At 47.2% G+C, this 24514-nt stretch overlaps 1 protein-coding gene across 13 annotated transcripts in view; it reads right to left on the minus strand.

The window, feature by feature from the left end:
- Positions 1-3123: 3123 nt before the first annotated feature.
- The window catches only part of mast2 (microtubule associated serine/threonine kinase 2), a 111570-nt gene continuing 90179 nt past the window's right edge, over positions 3124-24514 (minus strand). For all 13 annotated transcript variants that reach the window (XM_062563663.1, XM_062563665.1, XM_062563667.1 and 10 more), the window contains 23 exons: positions 24108-24183; positions 23512-23721; positions 18555-18656; positions 17211-17343; positions 17054-17121; positions 16659-16762; positions 16317-16525; positions 16100-16238; positions 15757-15889; positions 15351-15516; positions 14412-14513; positions 13406-13528; positions 13195-13304; positions 12648-12802; positions 12195-12337; positions 11884-12060; positions 11330-11581; positions 10844-11070; positions 10460-10582; positions 10224-10360; positions 9945-10132; positions 8904-9436; positions 3124-8708 (listed from right to left, as the gene is read on the minus strand). In XM_062563663.1, the coding sequence (XP_062419647.1) occupies positions 7221-8708; positions 8904-9436; positions 9945-10132; positions 10224-10360; positions 10460-10582; positions 10844-11070; positions 11330-11581; positions 11884-12060; positions 12195-12337; positions 12648-12802; positions 13195-13304; positions 13406-13528; positions 14412-14513; positions 15351-15516; positions 15757-15889; positions 16100-16238; positions 16317-16525; positions 16659-16762; positions 17054-17121; positions 17211-17343; positions 18555-18656; positions 23512-23721; positions 24108-24183 (5098 nt within the window). In that variant the 3' untranslated portion in view covers positions 3124-7220. The remainder of the gene's footprint in view (positions 8709-8903; positions 9437-9944; positions 10133-10223; positions 10361-10459; positions 10583-10843; positions 11071-11329; positions 11582-11883; positions 12061-12194; positions 12338-12647; positions 12803-13194; positions 13305-13405; positions 13529-14411; positions 14514-15350; positions 15517-15756; positions 15890-16099; positions 16239-16316; positions 16526-16658; positions 16763-17053; positions 17122-17210; positions 17344-18554; positions 18657-23511; positions 23722-24107; positions 24184-24514) is intronic.

The following is a 24514-nucleotide window of genomic DNA, read 5'->3' on the forward strand; positions in this document are numbered from 1 at the left end:
TACATCTCCGCAACTTTCAAACATATTTAATTGATCTGAACAAAAACGTCCTCTATTTGTCTACAATTACTCTACTTTCCTCCACACAATAGCGGTCATTTCATGTGCCATTAGTTCCATAGGCATCATGGTGTCGAGTGCGGCGGGATGGACGTCGCGGTGGCCATACATCAGCCAACGCAGGCTTCATTAAGTACCTGGCAACTGCTACAGGGACCAATTAGATCATCGGGAGGAACGGGATGCAATCTCTCTGCCTGCCAGGATCCGGCCAATCACACGGCAGATTTAATCACTTCAGTCCGCTCATTAATGACGAGGGTGAGGAAGCTGAGGCTAATGTAACTTTGTTCTTTGTTCCCCCGTGTGACTGGTAATGAATGGGCAAGCTGGGGGAGGTATTGCCTCACGAGGAGTGAAAGGGAAAAGATAACTCGAGGAATGAAACACCGCAGCTGTGGCGTTATGGAAGTTTGGAACCGATGTGGAAAAACGTCCACAAACTGTGTTATGAATGTAAGCTCTGGTCGTGTCAGGTGTCGCGACAGTAACGAAAGCGGGGTTCGACATGTATATTGAACTCCAGTTCATACGATATTCAAGAGTGTTTCTTTGTTTTTTTTGTTCACTTTAGCTAGTGAAACTGACAGAGATCTACAAGCTACCCATCGTCTGGAGACTTTCTAAATGCAAAGATGTGTCTAGAGCGGCCGCTAACTAAGCAAGGAGCCCTGCGCCTGGATGGATTTGGACAGGCCAATCACAGCTGTCCCCCACCATGTGGACATTAGGGGCTGCCTGTTGGGATAGCTGTGGAAAAAGAACCTTCATTAGCCTTCATTTCAACATGCTAATTAACTCTGTTGATTAATATAGAACCGTCAAGGTTTTTCTTCGGGGTTCTTGGTTCAGGACGCCCTAATATCCCTCCTACTTTGGACAATCGATGTCAGGTAAAAGTCATTCAAAAGTAAAAGCAACTTCTGCAACTTGAAGGCTTCAGTTGTCTTGTTTGATCGATGACAAGAGGCCTGACCCACAAAGGCCAAGTCCATATATTTGGATCTGGTTTTCTCCTTCCACGTTACCCTGTTCACCCTTTTTCCCTCCATCGTAGATTCCTCCCCTACGGCCTGGAATGAATTTGCCCGGTCATGTAGAGCCGTGTCAGAGCGAGGCGAAGCTGGCAATTCATCACCCTGTTCTGCTTCCTGTCACTGCTCCTCCGCACTCTGTGTGTGTGTGTGTGTGTGTGTGCGTGTGTGTGTGTGCAGGACGGCTGTTCGCCTGCTGTCAGAGCTCCTCACCACCACCACGTGTACCCCCGTCCCCGCAGGCCCTCCGGTAAAGACTGAGAGGCCCCTCGCTCTCCTCCTCTCGTCTGACAGCTCCCTGCGGACGCCTGGATGGATGGAAGGAATCAAGACAGGGGAGCAGGTTAAGGTAGAACGGGGGGGGGGGGGAGGGGGGAGGGACCCAATTATCCCAGAACGCTAGATGGTGGATGGTGTTTGAATCAGGCCGTGTGACCCCTGACCTCAGCAGTCTATTGGCGGGAGAGTGCGCAGCTTTAACAAGAAGCCGTATTGGACGGCAAAGAAAGCGCAATTTTACCGGCATTTCTTCTTTGAGGCCCCGCGGCGCTGCACAGATTAGCCATTACCCCCCCCCCCCCCTCCCCCCACCGCCCCCCGTAAATGCACCGCAAGCCCCACTGAAGCTGTCTCTCAAGACCATTAAGATGGCAGAAATCTCTCACAGAGACACAGGCGCACGGCGGCCACGCATCCAGCAGGCGAGCGGCTCATTTGAAGCCCCATTAGGGGGGGGGGGGGAGGGCGGGCGCTTGCGAGGGGGGCAAAGCTTAACTCACTGGATGGAGCCACTTCGCCGATAGAGCGCACAACTGCAGCGTAAATGAGCTCACAGACAATTTACGGCCACTTTTCTGCTCACACTCTCCAGACGGACACAAGGACGTGATGAGAACAAATGACTGAGAATCAAATGCACGGCATGAACCGGGGGGGGCAATTTAACATCACATTTATTAGATGAAAGCTGAATAAAGTGAGGCAGTACTCCTCCCCCCCTGAGAACAAAAAGCGGTAATACACTGTAAAAAAGAAAAAAGAAAGTTATTTCACCGGGGAGTGAAGACTAGGACCAGAGTAGGGAGAGTTACTTTTAAAAATTAAAAAAAGTATATTCTTTAAATGACCATCCCTAGATAGGGAGAGTTATTGTTGGTAGAATGTAGTTTGTTTCTGAAAGGACCGCTTTATTTGTATTATTTTAACACACAATTGAAGCATTCTAATGCACTAAGAATCCCTTCTATAACAGTTGCTAGGCCTCCAGGATAAACATTTCTTTGGGGGGAGACTTTACCTTTTAACTGACTCGTTTTGCATCGAGTACAGTAGCCCAAATGAGTCAATGTGTGCCATTTACATTTCTGACATCGTTGCTGTACGTTGCCCCGCAAACTACTTAGTAATGCAGAAATCTTTTTTCCATGCACAAAATCTTGCCATGTCAATTTCAAACATCTATTTGGCAAGTTAGTCAAGAGTGAAGAAACTCACTTATACTCTTGAGAATGGTGACGATAACGTAACGAGACAAAGAATAAAAGTGCTTACCTCAGGTCCCATTACCTGCAGGGAAGGACACATAAGAGGAAACCTCTGGCATCCAGTCTGAATACCACAAAATAACACCAGAATTTACAAAATACTAAAAAACATTTTTGCACTTATATACAAAATATTTCAATTTGCCGTGTCTCTGATTGAGTCAGGCTTGTGTGTGTCCATGCTCCTGGATCTTAACTAATGCAATTAGCACGGAGACCACCTGACTATTGAAGGTAAATCATTAAAATAGAGACTCAGCTACGGGTAGCAGAGGCCTGATAGGACAGGTATTTTTGCAGTGTAGCAGCAGCCTGAAGCGTGTCGTAAACCCGGAAGCCACTCCATCCTTTATTGTTAAGAGACTTCATGAGAGTTCGATGGCGGCATTCGCTCTCTTTATGTGGCACATCATGCTTTTAACATTAAGCAGAGTGAAAGAAGAAGAAAAAACATGAAACACAATAAAGACGCTGCGAACACCAAAGCGTAAATAAAAAACCTTTATTATTGTTGTAAGGTAAGATTGACAACAACATGCTTTTACCACAATAAAAAATAAAAAGATATTGCACTGGTTTTACTCTAGCAATGTTTTTCCTGTCTTTCCTCCTCCTCGCAACCGCTCGTTAAAGACAAACACCAAACACTGCCTTTGTCTGTCGAGACCATGAAAGTCGGTTGCAAACTTAACGGAGTGCACATTAAAACATCACTGAATCTCATGTAACGTGGTTCAGAGCGCCCGTGTGTGTGTGTGTGTGTGTGTGTGTGTGGTTTCTCTAGGTGAGTCAGAGGTGTACAGAAGCTCATCAGAGCCAAAACCACAGCGGATGCTTCCAGCAATGTACTGGTAGTGGGCAGGGAGAGACTCTTCTGCACCAGCTCACAGGCTCAACACTCACTAATATGAAAAGTCATAAAAGTCAAAACTACCTTCTGATAAGCGTGAGATAATGACCCTACATGGACAGATTTGCCTTTGAGTGTTATGAACTGTCAAGAACGGAAAGCTGGGGCCAAATGATAAGGGGAGGGTTACATTATTCTTTTTCACCAGAGTTTCAGATTTTAAATTCTATTAAAAAAAAGGGTTCAGCGATGATTGTGTTGATCAAATGACTACAGTTTGAGAAATTCAACTTGGTTGAATGTCAAAAAAAGCATTCACGTAATTAGGTGCCATTACTGAACCGTGTGTATTGTATCGTCACGGATGTTACTAACGAGCAACAAGCCGGCGGCACGATTCCACACACATCTGTCACTCCACAGCTGGCTGACCAACTTTCATAGCCGGTGGGCCTCTGCCACGGAGCAGCAGAAGTGCATGATGGGTAAACACTTGCTTGAGGTCGAACAAACTGCACACAGTGTAACTGCCTGAGGGAGTATTGTGTACGCCAACCTGTGTGTGTGTGTGTGTGTGTGTGTGGTCAAGAGACTCAGGGCTTGAGATTAATGACTCCACCAGGGAACCTGACACGTGCTTCACTTTCCAGCAGATGGCTGGACCATCATCTCTACACACGGTAGAAAGTGTGTGTGTGTGTGTGTGTTTATAAATGCATTGGAGAGGGAGAAACTGGCAGCACTACATTGGATGACACAAGTATTGATCTGTGTGTGACACTGGGGAAGCTGGCCGTGTAGCACTAACAGCAGCCAGCTGAGAGCTGATGGACTGTGTGTGTGTGTGTGTGTGTGTGTGTGTGCGAGAACACAAACACACCCAGGTCCCAATTACATACAGATAATCACTACAGCTGCTGTCAAAGGCAGCGTTTAATCAGAACGCAAAACAGAAATTCTGACAGCCTGCAGAGATCAAAGTGTCCATCACAGCTCCAACTGAAAGATTCTTTTAGAGTCAGAACTATTGAGTGTGAACCAAATCTTAGAACTTAATAAACCCGCCTGGAATTAATTAGCAAGGGTTTGATAGCAACTGGCAACGAGGTACAGATATTTGGGTGATATAATGATTTCATGGAGTTTCTAACTTACTAAAGAATCCACACACACACACACACCTCAAACTCAGCTGATGACATTGGTCCTGAAGTTTTAGTTCATAAAACAGATTTGGGGATTTCACTTTGTAACAAGCACACATTCTTATAATCTCTTCATTCGCTGGTTAAACCAACTGAACCAAGACGCTTTGAAGATTCCTAGTTTCGTTTTGAATACCAAGTCATCGAATCTGAATCCACTACAGACAACATTCATTGACCCTGGAGTACATAAAATCCAGTTACGATATTGCCGTAGTAACAATACAATCACGCAGTCAAATCAGACAGGATTTTACGCCTAAAGTCAAAAAGTTGCCCAGAAGTCTGTCGTTGATTGCACTAAAACTTCTTAAGTGCTTATGAATCTGTTGCTCTTAAATGGGACACGCGGGCCAGATTCTGCTCCCTCTAGTCAAACGCCACCAAAGACAGATGGGCCCCCGGCTCTCTGCAGAATGATGGGAGCCAAGGGTCAGCGCCTCCGATGGCTTCCACAGACACACACCTGTTCACGCACTGGGGCGGCGGGGATGATACTTGTGCGTTCAATCGTCCTCCGTCCTGCACGTCCTCCATCACAGGTGAGCTCCCATAGCTGGAGACCAGTAACGCGCCACATGCAGGGTCAGGACACGATGGGAATGGTCGCAGCCTGTCGGGGGGGAGGTTTGATTGCTACAGGCAACACGTTCCATTGAGGAAACAAGACGTCGATATCAAACAAGAACATGTAAACATATTACAGAGATTGCCAATGTCAGTGTTCAACAGTGTCCGCTCTGGACTAAACTGAGACCAGTAAAAACACAGAACACTGCAGGAGGATGGATGAGCTCATCTAAAAGTCAGGAGGGACACGTCCACACGTGGTCGGGCTCGGTGGGCATTCAATGAAAGGTGATGTTCTGAAGCAGGTTTAACAAGCCAAAAGAACTAAAGGCTTTTTCTTGATTTCAAATGTACAGTAGGAATCAGAGAAGGTGGTATATCCAAGAAAAACAAATAACAAAAACAAAGATCTGAACAGGCTAAACTACACTTCAGCTTTTACCCAGCAAAGCAGAATTTTGTCTTTTTCATTTGAAAAACGCGATAAAAGATTTGTGCAAAGCCCGAGAGACACGCAGAGAGCTCGGCCACATCCACAGGTAGCAGCGTGTCCTGAAAGCTGAATCATAAAACACACACACACAGACAAACCCACGCACAAACACTCAGGGTATAAAACAGATGCACAACAGAACTTTCCATATTCTTACATATGTACAGTACCAGTCAAACGTTTGGACACACTTTCTCATTGAATTGAAAGAGAACATGTGTCCAAACCTTTGAGTGGTACAATACAAATGTGTGTGTGTGTATATATATATACACATACATGTGTGTGTACAGAAATAACCATGCACTTATCAACAAACATGGTCCCACGCACACAAAGAATCGCACGAAGGATCGGAAGCAAAAAAGCCTGTTGGAGCTAGAAATAAAAGGCAGTGGTCGTTTTGACTCGGTCAGAGTCGGTCTGAGGACCCTCAGTTTGGATTCTACCGCTGAATGTTGGTGACGCTTTTGGAGGCTCGTGACATCAGCTGTGCATTCACACCCTTTGCTTCATTTCAAGTTAAACCCGTTAACTGACATCCGGGAAAGTTACAGAAACCCTATTAGTTTGGTTAACTCTGATCAGTTGTCATGGATACGTTCAGTGAGCAGTACCAATGGGCCTTCAGAAGATACATTCAGAAACAAGGGAAAGGTACGGTGTTGCAGCACAACAGGCAAGAGGGCGAGTCGTCATTGATGCATTGAGCTGCAGATTGAGTCAGAAGTTTAGACTTGATAAATCAGCACAAACACTAATCTAATCCAGCAGTGACATTCCACGGAATCTCTTCAAAGGACTGAACCGCGTCTGGGATCAGAGCTCAGGGAATTCATGGTCCGCGCCGGCTCAGCAGGGACTACGGCGAAGAGGGGGATTGAGTTTGGCCTAGTTAGCTGGGTGCTGAGTGTACATTGACTTTGCAGATTTAGTCCAATTAAAAACTACGTAATGCGTTTAGACAGAATGATAAACATGCGCTGCACTTTATTGCTGAGGTACAATCTTCTGCCAAATTGTTGTGCGTGGAAGGGGGCGGGGGGAGAAAACATGTGCGTTCAACAAGGCCCCCCCCACATCTGTTGGAGGAACATGACTGGGGATAACGGGGCGGCACCAGCGGGACCGTCAGCAAGAGAAGGTGTGTGTGAAGTGTCTGCTTTGGATGTGGGATGTGCACGGGCCACTGAGCCCTTTACTGCTAGCCCCAAAGGAGAAGAAGTAAAACAACCATTGGCTTAGTCTGAAGTCGGGAACCAAATAGTCAGGACACCAACATAACTCAGAAGAACATGAGTACCGAACAGCTGGAATGGAACAAGGATAACATCTGTCTTTGCTTGTGGTCGCTCTGCATCTCTCGACGCCTTCCCTTTGCTTTGAAAGTCTTTGATTAGTGCCGAGTTACCAAGATGTTTTCTTCCAAACATGCAGTTTGTGTGACTTCTAAGAAGCCGGCTGCTACGTCTTCTTGCTGCTGGTCGCTTTGTCGTGCTGCGCGGAGGCCGAGGCCGACGCGGCGCTGGCAGCTGCCGTCTGCGGGTCGGGCCTCTTGCGCTGTGGTTCAGAGGCTGCAGAGGAGCCGGGGTGCGTGTTGAGGGCAGGCTGAGCGGCGCCCACGGCCGCGCTCTCCGCGCGCGCAGACCCTGCAGGGGGCCTTTCGGGGACACGAACGTCCTTGTGGGCTGACGCTGGCTGCAGGGCTGCAAAGTCTTTGAGAATCGAGGCTTTGGTCAGTGAAGCAACTTCAGGCTCAGTTTCCTGTCTTGTTTGGAACTCCAAAAGGGGAGGGGACGAGGAGGGGCCAGTGGGTGGGACCTCCGCGCTGCCGCCGACCGACTGTTTCTGCTCCTTCTGGCTCTTGTCTGTTTCTGTGCTCAGTTTGGCGGGGCTCAGAACGCTCTTAGCTACCGTCGCCAGCTGGGACACAACCTTCTCCACGGCGCTCCCAGGGGCCGGACCCGGGGGGCTGAAGCTGAAACTGGAGGCGGAGCCAGATGTGAACGAGGGTGACGCATTAAGGCTTGCCGCAGCCGCAGCGCAGAGTCTCCGGTTGTCGGCCTCTTTCTTCTCCTTGGGGATGCCAGGGGAGGAGCAGGAGGAGCGGGGCGTCTCGGGCCCGTCGGGAGTTTGGCAGTCGGCAGCACTGGCGGCCGCTCTGGAGTCATTTGGGTTGGTAGGCGGGACTCTGGTTCTAGGGCTGTCCAGGGTTCGGTCCTCTGCCCTGGGCCCTGATGGCGCCGTCTGTCCCCCGAGGCTCTTTGAATCCAGAGGAGGAGCTGGCTGGAGGAAAGTGTCCTTGCTGACTGAGATGAACGCACTGCCTGGGGTGGAGAAGGGAAGGGGGCCCTGAGTGGGTTTGGTGGTGCCACTCGGTTCTAGAACCTTTGTCTCTTGTTTTGCTTCTGTTGATGAGGCGGACCGTGGATCTTTTCCTCCCCGACAAGGGGAGCTCTGATCAGGCTTCGTTTCTGCAAGGGAGGGGAGGGTGTGTGTGGGAGTGGGCCTGCCTAACTGGCTGGGCCCCGTGTGGGTGAAGGTGGCATGAGGGACGGAGGGGGAGAGGCAGAGGGAGGGCAGGGTGCCTCCGGGGCCCGTTCTCACAGTGGTGGGCCTGAGCAGGGGCGGAGGAGTGAAGGTCGCCCCCCTGCGTCCGTCCTGGCTGTCCTCTGAGCCCTCGTCCGTCTCGTCCTCAGACGAATCGACCTCGTGGATGGCGTCCTGCTTCTGGAGCGACTCCCTGCGCTCGGCCCTGTCCTGCCTGATGGCGGACAGTTTGTCCTTCAGCTTGCTCTTCCCGGGGGCCAGGCCCAGCGAGCCAGACACGGCGCTGAGGCCGCCGTCCCCTTCCTGGCGTCCTAACTTCCTGGATGAGGAGGAGTGTTTCTGCAGGCCGCCCGTCCCCGCGCTGCGTCCCGCTGAGGACAGCAGACCCTCGCTGGCTGACTCCTGAAAGTTAGAGAGGAATGAGACGCGCTTAAAAAAAAGCTAGACTACACTGAAGGTGTTTTTGAAAGCTAAATTTGAAAACTACTGCTTTTACATCACTAAAAATGATATGTTTTATTTTTTTAAATACCTTAAAAAGACACTATAATGAAATCCATTTGTGGACGACTCGTATTTTGCGTGTCGAACACCTACCTGAAGGCTCTGTAGGCTCGGCTCTCTCTGCAGAATCTCCTTCTTAAACTCCGAGTGAGAGATGTCCAGACTGTGCTTCCGGCTCCCCGGGGTGGCTCCCCCCGCCGCCCCCCCAGAGGGAGACGAGGGGGGGTTGGAGAGTGAGGAGGCCAGTTTCTCAGCAGACTGCACCCGCTTGAGGAGCGGAGAGCGCGGGGGTTCTGCGCTCTTGGGCCTGGATATCTGCCTCACCAGGGGGGGGGAGGAGTGCAGCTTCACAGGGAAGGACTGGCCCACGGCAGACTGCGCCAGAGCGTGGCCGGGCAGAGGGGAGGGCGAGCGCTGCGGCGAGGAGCTCTGAGGGGTGGGCGAAGGTGTTCGGGCCAGGGGGGAGAGGGGGATGTTCCCGGCAGACTTGCGGCGGGGGGAGCGGTACTGGCGCTGGAGCTTCGGGGCGAGGCCGTGCAGGGAGCTGGGCCGGATGTGGCCGGAGCTCGCCGGGGAGTTTGGGACGCTGGAGCTGGGGGAGCTGCTCTGAGATGAGTTTCCACCAACTGAACGGCAGCATGGAGGAACATGACATATGACTCATATTTAATATCCCGGTGTGTAAAAAATTGTATATTATTCAGTCATTCTACGTGCTTTCTGTAAATTAAAGACAATCTGTGCTTTAAACTGAATGTAAATGTTTGCATTATGGATACCAAAAGGGATCATCGAATTTGTTTGCATACATTACACATCAGATGGGCTGATAAAACCTTATATTTTTGGGTTACTGACAAAACAGGACATTCTCACGCCTATAGGACCACAGGTATTAAAGTTTGTTCAATCAATAATCAGAATAATGAGTTGGAACATCTCTATCTATAAGTTCACTAATCTAGACATTTTGTGTGGTTTAGCTTCGCTGAGATGAAGAAAATCAGACAGCTTGGAGAGGAGTAAATACAGCGATTCCTCTTCAAATACCACACTAGTCTATGACATACCTGTGATGTCCAGGGAATACATGTCATCGTTATTGTAGTAGAGGTGAGTTGAGGTGTCTCTCACCTGAGTGGGCGGAGTCTGGCGTGGACCTGTAGCCCTGCGTCGGGCTCCGTGGGGACAGATTGTGAGTCGGTGAGCCGGGGCCGCTCTCCCCAGAGGAGAGGGAGCGGTTCAGGGAGGACAGACTGCGACTGGTGTGGAGGAGAGACGCCTGCTTGGTGATCTTCCTGAACAGAGATGTCCTCTTCTTACTGCGGGACAAAAAAAAACAGCTCAGTCAACGAAGCCCCATAGCAAATACACACGAGTGGTATCTGACACCACACAGGTGTGTGTACCCACCTTTCCTGTCCCTCCTTGGTCTTGGTCTTCTTGTTTCTTCTCGCCATCTTGGATTTGTTGGTTGTCTTTCGGGCGGGGCCGACCTTGATGGTTGTGTTCTCAAATGGGGTGGCTGAGATGGAGACTTTGGCACCACTCTGAGGGGAGCACAGACCGGATAGTACAGATGTTGATGTGTTTTGTTTCGGTTTTTACTTTACTCAGCTATAGGTACAGGGATTTCATGTTTTTTGTACCTTCAGTATCAGCTCGACTACCTCTGTGTGAACCAGGCCGTGAACCGGCTCTCCATTAACTTGGGTGATCAGGTCCCCCTCCCTCAGACCTGCATCTTGGGCAGGACCGCCATCCTCCACATGCTGAGGGCGAGCCGATGTGAGATGGGGGAAAAGAAGGTTAAGAGCCAAAAGACGGTGAGAAGCAGAAATGTATTTAAAGGCCTGTGGGCCTGTTCCTCCGGTGTTTACTGCCATCTTCTGTCAACAACAAGAATCCCAACACACTGCAGCCCCATTCTGTATATTCTACACCCGATATCCGAGCTCTTCAGCTGAATCCAGTACATGCCGTTTTGTGCTGAATGTATTGAAGATGTTTGTAGGAGTATTTGTTTTTCTCACCCAGACCATGTGATGTACAGTGTAGATGTCGGAGTCTCCCATGTACACTCGGATGGCCCTCAGGGTGAAGCCGTACTTCTTGCCCGCTCTGTGGATCACCATAGGGGGCTTGACGCTGTTCACGGCAGGGGAGAGGTCGCGGCTCGGGGAGGAGTCCCTCGATGACGGGTTGGACGACAGTGAGTGGGGCGACATCGGGCTGGCCAATGGCGAGGCTCCGTGGTGGTCTGAGGGCGGACAGACAACCGAACTTTGTGTTGGCGAAGTTGGCGGCTAGATGAGTGCTATCGGTCAACTTTATTATTCACTGTCAGGCCAGGATCAAACATACTCACTGGATTTCAAGAGATCCTTATTTTGGTCAATTTTTTTTTATTGTAGCGTTTTATTTTGTCCAAGATGTGGGCAACTCAGTGATTTAATATTAGAAAAATACATCATCAAGTCAGCCCCTCCTCCCTCCTGCTCCCTGCCTGACATACTGACCTGCAGGGATCATCAGTGACAGCGTGGTGGCAGATGCCGACTTGATGACCTTGTTGAGCGGCCTGGAGCTCGGCGGCGCTGTGTGTTTGTCCACATCCCCAGACAGCAGCCGATGGCGAGCCCTGCGAGCCGCCAGGTCGCTGATGGCCCTCGGGGTGGACGGAGAGTCGTTGTCGGAGGCACTTTTAGCAGCCGCGCTGCCGCTGCCGTTAAGTCGGAGACCACGGTCACTCGCGTCGACTGAAGTACTCGCTGCAGCGTGAGAGGGAGGCGACAGAGGAATTGAATTGTATGCTTTTTCGAGCCAAATTCAAGAAAAATCCTGCAGAAATCTTAAGTTTCCCAGTCTTATAATTTCATCAGTAACAGATGCTCACAATAGCAGTTATTTGAGTGACTTATGACAGTCAGGCTTTGTTGGTAGCCCTACTATTCACAGATTTTAAACTTATACTTTGGGCAAACCACATGTTTTCAACCACTGATTTCCAAGCAGCTTTGTCTTGTGTTTTTTTTTTAATCCCGGTGTCTCCACAGTGTGTGTTTGTACTGACATGTGAGCGGGGCCCTGCTCAGTTGACTGCAGGTGGAGCTCTGTGTGGTGGGAGACTCGTCCAGCTTCAGTTCTCTCTCCAGCGGGAGCTCCGGGATGGCGAGGGGGAGCTCGTCAGATCGCGGGCCCCTCACTGCACTGGGACCCAGGCTGGGACTCTTACGGCTTCCAGCTACACCTGAGACACCAATAATTAAGATCCAGGGCTTGCGTTACAGCTCATTCATTACACTTGGTATGTATTGCTCATGAGTACATTATAGGAGTTTAGGGCACATAGTGGCAATCACAGTGTCCTTTCCTGTGATTTACCTTGACCTCCCTCTTCCTCTGAGGAGATGGCGAAGCGGGGCATCTCAATGATGGCTGAACAGCAGCGCCTCCGAACGGTCAAAGGGGGGCTGGAGTCGCTCTCTGTGTGGGACGACTCCGAGACGGACAGACGCTTCCGCAGGCTGGGGAGGAGATGAGAAACACGTACACGTCTATAACACAGCGAGCCAACACAAAACACAGCAGCCGTATGACATACCAAGGGTTGGCTGACTATAAGCATTCATTAAACAATATTTTAACAAAGCCTCTCTTCCTGCTTTAGTAAGTCTCTAAGGAATAAAAGCCACAATGGACTCTGGAGGTGTTCTCGAAAATAAACGACAGCTCATTTCTATTTTGAATCGATATCCACTCTGCAGGTAATATTTGCAGCACGTACAGGAGACACATGTTGCTGTGTGGTGTTACGTCTGCAGGTGAAGAACTTACATCTCTGGAGATCCCACCAGCCAGGATCGATCTCTGGACTTGAGTCCGCACAGGCTGTCGATGCGATCTCCTCCTTCCTCACTGAGGCTGCGTTTGGTGGGAGGAGGAGTCCTCTTCTCCTCGTGCAGAGACAGACGCTCCATGCTGCTGTACACCTGCACACCACATGTCGGACATTGGGACGGGCTGAGTCTTCGGCCAGTGGTGTTAATGATCGCAGCTTCAAAAGCAAACTCGCACCCTTTTTCCTTGGTTCCTCGCAGTACAATGCACCCACAGATATTTGTCTATTGAACAGTGTGTTTCTAAAGCTCACATCTTCAGGAGAGTGTTCAGAAGCAGCTTGACTTATTTAAGATTTGGATAAGTGGCGTTTGAACGTTTGAGCTGTCAGTCAGTTGGACTGTGGGAGGAAGCCGGAGTTCCCTCAGAGAGAACAGGGCACTGTGTGGTTTCAAACCCTGGGCGCTGTGAGGCGACAGTGCTAACAACCACACCACCGCGCTGCCTCCGTTTGAACCATCTGGAGGCATTAATTAGGATGTACCTTGCTGAAACGAGGGGAGCAGGAGGAGAACTGTCGAATCTCCACATGTTCGTCATCGTTGGTATCGTCCTCTTCCTCTGAATCTAGATGATGGTACCGGTCGGAACGAGCTGAAAAAGACACACACACACACACACACACACAGGGGTTAGGTTGTGTCTTGATTACCGTATAAACACATGGAGACGGGGACGCGGCAGTAGAGACATACTGTCAAAGTAGCTGGTGTCGTCCTCAGACTCCAGCTGCGGAATGAACTCGGCTTTCTGCCTCAGCAGGCTGTTCCAGTCCAGGTCTGTGAAGAACGAGTGTTGCTTCACCTCAAAGGCACTCCCTGTGGAGATGAAGGGGGACAAAAGAGGGAGAGGGGAAGTGAAGGAAGAGAGTGAGAGGAAACAGAGGAAAACGCGCCCCGGCAGCTACAGCATTTGATTTGACCAGCTCTGCACCAAACAGCAGGTGGAGTCTGGTTGTCCCTCAGTAAGGATGAGTAGTGTTGTGGTTTTTCCCCCCAATACCGGAGCTAACCTGGTACCGGTGCCTGAACCAACACATAATGATTGATGAATTCTTTTATTGCCAAAGCAAATCTTTTCTTCAAATTGAACAATACATAGACTGTTTACAGTTTAATTACAGTGTAAAAGCCAAAATGGTGTACATTGGATCATTGAATTTTGTTTATTTATTTTAGATGTATGCTCACTGTGCAGGAACTACAGATATGCAACATGTATTGAAAGGCATTTATGTTGGGTTGGCGCTCCTTGTTTGTCTCGATGAAGTCACGTCTGTGCAGAACACCGCTACACTATCGCTTTACAACTTTGAGGGAGGGGGACGCTACGCCCGGCGGGACGGGAGAGGAGGGTCGTTGCGGACCCACCGCTGGTGGGCGCGTGCTCACCCGTGTGCGGGCACGTGTCTGCCTTTGTCCATCGGGGTGCAAACTTGAAGATTTTAATAACTGAGAGGAAACACTGATTTAAATAAATATAAATAGACAGGCAGACGGCTAGCTGGCTACTGTAGCTGCACAAGGGGTATTTTTTGTCATAAAAATATTGTAAAAATCGGCTCAGGCACTGAAAGCAAGCACCAAATTCTGCGTTTCGTTTTGGTGTGTTAGGTACCGGGCCATATAGGAACTGGTACCAATATGGCACCGGTTCTCGGAACCCAACCCAATCCCTCAGTCAGGTGTGTGTATGAGTTACCTGTGCCAAGTCTCTCCAAAGGATTTTGTCTCAGCAGTTTACAGATGAGGTCCTGAGCTTCCTGAGGAAGAGCTTCTTCCTCCTCTGGCCAGATGATCTCATCTAAGACAAACACAGTGTCAACACATGAGGCTCTTTGGTGTCTTCATCAGTGAGACAATAAATGAGACAACCTGACCACCACGAGTTGATCTTCCCCCATGTCTAATCCACACAACTACATTCAAGGTTAATGCAGAGCCTCTGTTTCTTATCACCACGACATCAATATGGAGGGACGAACTCATTCATAATAGAGAATCAATGCAGGTTTATGATCATTGACTTGCCCTTTCATCAAAGGTAATTTGAGGGAGAACAGAACATAACGGGGGAATAACAACTGATTTAAATGCCTTTAAATCAAGGCGGTGCCTCTCTGCTGTAGAGTAACATCTCTATCCGTCCCATTGGGATGATCTTCTCAAGTCAGCCCGCTCAGGCTACAACACTAAATATTCACAATAAAGCAATAGAGAACACAACATCAACTATTGAGCATATGATCATGAAATTATTAGAAGACTGCTTTTGCCAAAGACTTTTTTATTGCATTTTTTTTTTATTATTTAAAAAGACCAGAAAACTGCATGGCTGAAATCCAGGGGAAAATGAATAATGCAATGCCTTGATATTAACGTTATTATTATTAGCGGCTCCCTGTAATCTACTCGTCTCATGTACTATTCAAGATTATAAACATTAAGCAGTTCATTGTCCACCAACGACAATTACACGGAAATTACAATGCAACATTGTGGTTGATTCTTGACCGTCGGCTCGGGAAACGCTGACAAAGATTTTATTGCTTAATAGGTCATGTCAACTGATGGTGATAATGACCAGCTGCAAACATGTATTGTTAAAGGGCAGTTACAGTGTGTCAGAGCTGAGACTCACCACTGATGACCTGACCGAACAGCTCCTCCGGTGTGTCTCCGAAGAAAGGAGCACAGCCCACCAGGAACTCGTAGAGAATGACCCCCATGGCCCACCAGTCCACCGGCTTCCCGTAGCCCTGACGCAGAATCACCTCAGGGGCGATGTACTCTGGGGTGCCACACACCTGCAGAGGAATCAGCAAATGGGAAATCAGCTTCGGAGGTGAAAGAGGCAGCGGGAATCACTAAAGCAAATAAAACCCCCAAAGGATGCAAATGTAATTGCAAAAAAAGAAGGTTACAGAGGTGCAAGTTAACTAGGCTAGAGGCTGAAATAAATGGCTAGAGATTTTATGATGATCTGTAACATTATCTCTTTAATCAGCTGCAATTACGCAGTTTGTAAATATCCCGTTAGCTTGTACCTGTTTATCGAGGAACTCTCTGGTGTCTTTCTCTATGTGTCCTTCATACAGGTTTGTGGTCAAGCTCATCAAACCAATCTTTGAGAGACCAAAGTCTGTCAGCTTAATATGTCCCATGGAGGTTATGAGAAGACTGCAGGACAGAATAGGAAAAGTTAGGTCATACAAGCACTTTGCTTCGGAATAATGCAAAGCGGATTCATTCGCTGCCAGAACAGTGAGAAACATTAATTACACATAATCCAATTAGACAACGCATCATTTCATTGTATTAATGTGTCGATTAGGAAATACTTGGTATGTATGTCAGTGAAATAACATGGCACATGTGCTCGTGGCTTACTTGTCAGGTTTGAGGTCTCTGTGGACGATGCCATAATTGTGAAGATACTCTAGCGCGAGGACGGTCTCTGCAAAGTACATACGGGCCATGTCCACCGGCAAAGCTCCAATATTCTTCAGCAGCGTGGCACAGTCTCCCCCTGCAGAGGACACTCGCCCCGTTAAACACAACGCCTATCGGCAGCAGTGAACCATCGGCGGGACCGTGATCGTCTTACCCTCCACGTACTCCATCACCATGCACAGGTGCCTCCTGGTCTCGAAGGAACAGAACATGGAGACGACAAACGGGTTCTCGGCAAACGTCAGGATGTCCCGTTCCACAAAGGCCTGCTGGATCTGGTTCCTCAGGATCAGGTTCTGCTTGTTGATCTTCTTCATGGCGAAACGCTGCCGGGTCTCCTTGTGACGCACCAGAAACACGGTGCTACACAGATGGTCAGAGTCCCAACGTAAATAACCAATTAGTTTCGCTCAACACCTCCATTTTTTATGTAGCAATGCAGCAATTATGTATTGATATAAGAATATCAAAAGATGTAAATGTTGTTTTGTCTAACCCATAGGCTCCGTTGCTGATGAGCTTGATGTTTTCAAAGTCTTCCTCTCGAGGTGCTTTGGTTCTGGACTGTGGAGGAGCTGCTGGGACCGGCGTGCCTTGGCCCTAAAGCACATGAAACATACCAACATAAGCCAAGAGAAGTTGTTTATAATTAATAAATAAATAAGCTTGTTTATTCATTCACCAACTAGGACCATTTTGCCTTGAAAATGTAAATTATGTACAAATGGTACATTTGTACATAATTTACATTTTCCCCAGAAATATAATGAGTGTTTCTTAAAGAGAAGGTAAAACCTCCACATCAGTTCCTTTTGCAGATAGTGTTTTTTTTATTTGGACATTAACCAAACACGGCTGGAATGGATAAGATGGCTGTGATTATGTACTCACGTCTACTGAATCGTCTGTCTCTGGGGTCTCTGGGTTCCCACTGTCATAGCTGCTCAGCTGGGCCATTTCTACACAGAGCCAAGTATCAGTTACCAAAATCAACAACAATTGCTATGTAAAAATCTATGTGGTTCTCACTAAAAATACAATAAAATACCCTCCAGGGGATCCCTGGTGAGGCCCAGCTGGCTGATGATGTATCGGGGGATGTCGCACTTGATGCCCTGGCCCTCCTTGGCATGGCCCTCTGCTGCTTCCAACAAATGGTAGAACTCCTCAGGATCAAACTCCTGCAGGGAACACACACACACACATGCATAAAGCATATATACAGTATACATATAAAAACACACACACTCCCTGTGCTCCCCTCTATCTGTGTGCTTCCATTTGTAAAACTCCTCCTGTATGCTGTCATGGCTTCAGTAGCGTGCTATTAGTCAAAACGACCAATGTGCGAATATGAGCCCTCCCCTGCTGTCCTCCCCCTCTCACCCCCCTCCAATTAGCCCTCCGTCTTCTACACTGTTTTTTTCTCTCCATTCGGTTGGATTCACCAGATTGGCACCTTTTCAACCCAAGTGGATGGAGCTCTGTGCTTAGTGCTAATGTGTGTTTGTGAGTGTGTGTTAGTGTGTACATTAGGGAAATTTAAAATGCTCAGAGGAAGTCCACAAATGAATTGCTTTGGTTGAATCATTTCACGGCAGGGAGCAGGAAGCTCTAAATTGTTAATTAATCATGTGTGCAGTCGTGCTGTACAAAATGAAAAAGCTATTCCAGTTAATATTGGTCATATCTTTCATGGCGCTATTTCAAACAGACTAATTTACACCACAGTGCAGTAGCGTGATTAAAATGCAAAACTACTCGTTGAGGAAAGCCAACCGGGACGAGGCTGATTAAAACAGTTTAGAAAAGTACAGTTTAGAACACTACATTAATGTGACTGAAATGTAATTTAACACGTCTAACTTAAGGTTTATTTGCATGATTTCTGTTCATTTTATGAGGTCTAATTACATGAAAAGTGGCATTGAGTTCTGTGTTAATTTATTCATGGTTTAATGTTGTTTGTCTAACTTTTTTTGTAATCCTTTTGTGGCTTACCGTACATGAGTAAAAGTACCACTACGTAAAACTACTCCCGTACCAACTTTACAAAAAGAAATTAGTATAGAAAATACTATTACTTACTACAAGAATGATATGTTGATGGTATAATACATTGACAGTTTTTGCTGCTGATCCACGAGAACCACAAGTATTAAACAGCTCAAGCTAAACTCGCTGTGTGTTTATTTTCATTCCCCACATTGTAAAAACCTAACTTCTACATGACCCACAATGCAACTTGGTGAGAGACTGGGGGGGTGGTATGCTAGTAGCAGCTAACGTAGCCTGCAGCAGAGGTGAGGAGCGAATGCAGAAAGCTGGTGAGCTCACTCCCGTCTGACTCCTCCCCCCCTCCTGACATTTTGTAAATACGGGGGCTTCTCACCAGACACTCCAGCAGACGCGCTGGCCGGGCGATGATGATCATCAGCTTCCTGACGAGTTGAGTGACGAAGGTGACCTCCACACTCTCGGAGCGCTCGTGAGCCTGAACACACAAAGACAACAAAGCAAGAGGACGAGGGTTAGCTTGGGAGCATGGGAGGGAAACATTTCACCTTCAATTTTGATGTTCCCATGTTAAAACTCAGATGACTGACTCCTCATAATAACATCCATGTATTATATTTAATCTTGTTTTCAATAATTCATCATCATGAAGCCTTCTCTGACCTTGAAGCTGTGCAGAGCATACCTCTTGCATTGTGTTTGCCCTTCACAAACAAACAGTTTGAGGACAAGGGGACGGCTGAGTCCTTCCCTCTGTGACACCTGAGAGGTAATCTAAATCAGAATGACCTCCGCCTCGCTCCCTGATATCCACCGTGAAATGTCTGTCAGTGTGGACACAGAGCAATTTACCCAGCAATCCACTGTAACTGACTGGAAACGCATCTGCAGCAGACACAGATCCCCGGAAAGAAATGGGGTGGAAGTGTGTGTGTGTGTGTGTTGGTGCAAAGTGGAACCTGAAACAATTACAAACCCCCCCCACTGTAAAATATGTTTCGTTCTCTGGGGGCAATGTGTTTATGTGTGTGTGTGTGCAGCATATATGTACAAGTCAACAGAGAGCCAGCTGGTGGTTCATAAACAAAGTATGTGCAGCCCCTTTGCTGTTTGTCTAACGGCACTGTGCTGACACAGACCCCCACCTGAATTATTTATAACTCTAATGAGAGCTAGAGGGGGACGGGGTATCTAAATGTGCCCGCTAAATATGTATTAGGGTGTATATATGTAAGTGGAAAGCGGAGACTGAAAGTGTGTGTGTGTGAGAGAGAGAGGGGACTGTACAGGGCAGTGATCGGTGAATAATGGACACCTGAGGGATGGACCTCCCACTGCGCACAGGATAATTAACCAGTCAGACAGAGAGAGTGTGTGTGTGTGTGTGTGTGTGTGTGTGGGAGACATAATGTATATTAACGTTGCATGTAGAGAGATTCCCTGGTAAGATGCACAAGACAGAAAATATGATTTAACACCTCTATGCATGTGTGTACTGTGTAATATAATCTGTAGACAAAAAAGTTCCATGTTTTGACAAAAATATTAAAATGTGATGGAATAAGCTTTTATCTCATCATTTAGCCGCAAGCAGGTCTGTAACTCAAAGATAAACCTTTACATAAAGGCCATTTTTAAGTATCAAAATAACTGAATGATCCCAATTAAGGCAAAAATTACTTAATATTTATATAATAGTAATATTGTTCAGTTGAATGTAATAAAATTTAAAAAAACAACGTTTAATTAAATTTACTTTTTACAGGCAAAAATCACAGATTTGCCTTGCAGGTCCAAACGAATACAAATGTTTAATTCATGCCTTTGTTACATCCATGTATGAATATAAATATGTTCTCTAGTTATTTCCCAGTCATGTGACCTAGCACGACATTCCAGGAGATCAGTCAAGAAACCCCCCCCCTTAGAAATGAACGGCAAAGAAGTGACATCACCTACTCAGACCTCATCGCTTTGTCCATGCAGGTGATGTTTATACATGCGTCCAGCTGAGAGCCAATCGAACCCAGATGTTAGCAGCTGTATGTGGGACCTGAAGAACACGCTGGAGTTTCATGCAGACTGATTGATGCGAGGTGACCAGAGCTGAGTTAGCACTCTGCCTTCCCCTCTGCCCTCAGGTGACCCACGGGGGTCTAACAGGGTCTCCCTAGGGGTGCAACAGAGGATGGCCTGGATGCCGGTTGCCATGGTAACAGGAAGGAGGGTCACTAATGCCCCCTGACAGGGATGGATGAGGGAGAGGAAGAGAGGACGCGCAGCAGAGAAGAGAGAGAGACCAAGGGGACGGGGTAAAGGTGAAGGAGAGATAAAAGACAAGAAGAGGAGCGAAGGAGGAGAGGTGATCCGGCCTCCTGCGAGCTCGGTAATGAGGTCGTGACACGAGGGGAGAAAGAACGGACGGATGAATGAAGGAATGGATAAGCAAGGAGGACAAAGGCAGAGGGCTGAAGCATTCCAAGACAAGAGGGAGTGGACTGGACTTGCTCTATACATTTAAAACTATAACACGTGTGTAACCTGTGTTAATGTTTCACAACAGAAAAAAACTTAATGCTGCCCGAGAGGCTAAGAAAGACGGCTTAAAGGGTCAGTTCCCCCAAATCATTATTCTTATGACCTCTATAAAAGATTAGATTACTTTAACTTCCACTGAACTGGTGAGGCCTGGGTTGGCGATTTGGGACTAAATTTACCATAAGATTATGTAAATTGTCACCGGTGGTTGTTTATTCTATAAATGTCTGTAATTTTCAGAAAAATTAAGACATGTTATATCAATATCATGATACATCATGAATTTACCATAAGGAATTATGATAACAGATTTACAAAGAATGTCCATGTCATGGTCTGACCAAAAGTGGAAGGTGAAGTGACCTCTTAACCTGATTAACAGCAGAATAGAAGATATAAAACCAGAACTTCTAAGAGCTGTCCGACTCAGCCAAGCAGAGAAGGCATCATTCATACAGTCATTAATATCCTAAAAAATGTGTCATGGATATCCTTCTGAGCTGCAAACCATCCAAAAACATAAATAATACATGCATATGTTTATTAGTAATGCTTTAAATGCATTCTAAAAGCATTTTTACACTTTACTACTTCATTATTAAATGATCTAAAGGAATCCATCAAAATACTATGCATCACACTGTCATTCCACCAGCTTAAATGGCCTGATGACTCATTTAAAGTCTGAATTATTAACAGGCTCCAGATGAAAACACCCACAGCAGTTGACTGATTACAACAAGATTTAATAATTGATGCATCTGCCATTAAACTCTCTGGGATCTGTTTGGGAGATGTTGGAAAGTGGCCATGCATCTTTGAGCAAGCTACAAACACAGCAGTTTTTGTTTAAATTAAATTATACTAAACTAATAAGGATGTGGAGGCCTTTCTGTGTATATCATTATTGTTTTTGCCTGAGTTTGACAGGAAGTAACAGTTAAAAGCAGCTTCTATAAAAAGAACCAAAGGTGTGCTGAAATAGATTCCAAAGTAAGAGACTGATGCATAAAACTATTTCATTAGTAGCATTAAACATGTCTGACACAAAGAAGAAGGCTCATTATCTTTGTCATCTTCAGAATAAACAAGTTCCGACGTGCCGACAAAGTCGAACGCAATCAAACCGAAATTGACTCAACTGTAAAGTCTGCATCTGCCTCCTCCTCCTCCTCCTCCCAGCTGTGGGTGACCACCTTCCACTTGCTCCTCCTCATCACATCCTCCAGCACCTCCTCCTCCTCCTCCTCGAGCCTCCTCTGCCACGAGATGCGAGACATGATTCCACCGAAGAGCCAAAACCCCCAAAACGCGAATTTTCCATAAAACAACGCAGGCAGGGAGGCTGTCTTCACACCTCCGTCCACTCGCTCACGGCCTCCATCCTCTCCTCTACTCTGTAGGTCTGCTCCACCTGCTGCTTGGCCGCCCGCCAAAAAAACAAATGAGAAGAAAGCCAGCCTAACGCCGCCTAATTGATGATGTCATCACACAGCCCTGCATTGCAGCTTCGGCGTCTGGTCCAGATGTGTTCAAGTCCAGTTCCCCACACCCTCCAAGAGCATTCCAAGCACGTGCATTCTATCGTCCTCCCTCTGAGCCCGTCGGCCAATCAGAAACAGAGGAATCCCCTCGGATCCCCGCCCATCCCCAAAAGCCTTGGATTGCACCTCCTGCTCGTCTAGGAGAGTCATCTGTCAGCCCCCGGTGACTAGTGGAGTGTGAAATTAAAATCGGGAAGGATGTGCGCGCACGTGTTGAGTGTATGTGTGTGTGTGTGTGTATGTGTGTGTGTGAGTATGTGTATGTGCTCGCCTGCAAATACGTGTGTGTGTGTGTGTGTGTCCCAGTAGAACAGAAGGTCAATAACAGGCTGGTGGGAGCCATAATGCTTCACACCCCCCCTCCCTCGGTACTAGAAAACTGAGCTAATAGAGATGTCACCACTGCCACACACACACACACACACAAGTATTTCTGTGCACACAAACACACGATTCTGACACAAAACCGGTCCGAAGTGATCCCATCTCATGAAGTTAAACTAATAAGAGTCGTTTGTCAAGCATATGCCAGGGCCGTGTTGTGTGATGTCATACGAAGACACAAAGACTGGCGGTCGTAACCATGATGAGCAAACGGAGGGCGCGGAGCACCGTCAGTTGTTCCAGGGTAAGCCGAGTGTGACTGGGAGGCGGCCACAGTCACGGTGGCTTCATCACAGTCCAGGACACACTTTTCCCACAGCAGACGGATGTACACTGGCTATGCGAGGGGTCGGTAAAGCCCCAATTCTTTTCGAGGGAGTTTGGTCCATATTGATAAATTTGAAATAGGTTTGATGCACTTATGTCGGTCAATTAGTGATATTTCATTATAGTAAACGTTGGTGTATTTTTTGGCAAAAAAATGACCAGTTATTGTCTAGGAAGTAACGGGGAACCTATTTTTACAAAATAAAAACTGACTTAATTTTCTTACTACTTTAGTTAAAAAAAACACCCCAATTAGGTTTAACAGGTTTCATGGCATTGTCTTTCAAGGACATCGAAAAAAGACTCTTTCTACTACTCCTTCTTTAAGGGCTATTTTCTCCCATATATTTCCTTTCTGTATACAAATACAATGCACTGTTGTTACCGTTTACATTTTCTTTTATTTATTTGTTTTACCCGTTTTGAAATGAAAGGTTTCCCATGAATATAAATTCCATCATATACAGTCACCTTTAAGCCATTAAAACATTGGCGTCCGTTTGCAGTGAGAGTAAATAAGCGAGCGGTTGCTCCACTTACGTCCTGCAGCAGCTTCTCCAGGTTCTCCTGGAGCTCGTAGAAGTAGCGGGAGGTGATGAGGCCCTCTCTGCTTTTCAGCAGGCAGTCTCTGGACAGCTCCGTCAGCTGGTGGTGGATGAAGCTCAGGACCCCGTCGGCCAGCGGGCACACCTTGTCCGGGGCCGAGGAGCAAAGCAGCTCAGCCAGACGCTCCTCCATTTGGGCTGTCGCCTGAGGGGAGGGGGGGGGGGGGGGGGGGGATGGCGAGAATGAATCACAGTAGAGGTATAGGCATATCTGACGGAGGAACATACGTGACCAAAAACTGAAGAAAAAAAAAAAACGCATGACACATCCAGTCATAAGACTATATATCATACATCACCATATAACCATATATATCATATTGCACATATATAAACAAATACCTCTAAAATCAAGACCCTTTTACTTACATGAAATCCTGAAATGACAATGTGGTTTTTGCCTCAAACTTCCTAATAAAGGTAATTAACAGATTATTTCTAGGGTAAGTAGACTGTTCCTGATCATTCTCCTCTCTGTTACATGCACAGAGCTTTTGTTCTGTGCAGGAAGTGTGCGTCTGCGGTACAAACCTTGGGGAACCTCTCCTTGTACACATGGTTCATCATCACGATCTCATGGTCAAAGGAGATAGGCGAGCGCCCGGGGCTGCAATGAAAGGCAAACACAGCTTAGTGGATACACTCGCAGCTCATTAAAGCTTGGATGTGTCATTCTGTAATAAAACCATTTTAATTAAAGCAGCCCGTCATGAAGTGAGTCGTTCAGCAGGTGCGTGGGCGTCTGGGAGAGTCCCCTACCTGGGCCACCGGCCTTTACCTGGGCCACAAACCGGTCACCCACAAGTATCGATTTGTTTTTAATCAAATCACAAGACAAAGAAGCAGACAACTACCTGTGCACATCTTTGTCCATTTTTAAATACCTGTTCAGTGTCATACAGTGACATTTAGTAGTAGTGAAGTAGCAGTGTTAGCAT

Source organism: Pungitius pungitius, chromosome 7, assembly GCF_949316345.1.
Source record: "Pungitius pungitius chromosome 7, fPunPun2.1, whole genome shotgun sequence".
Lineage (NCBI taxonomy): Eukaryota > Metazoa > Chordata > Actinopteri > Perciformes > Gasterosteidae > Pungitius > Pungitius pungitius.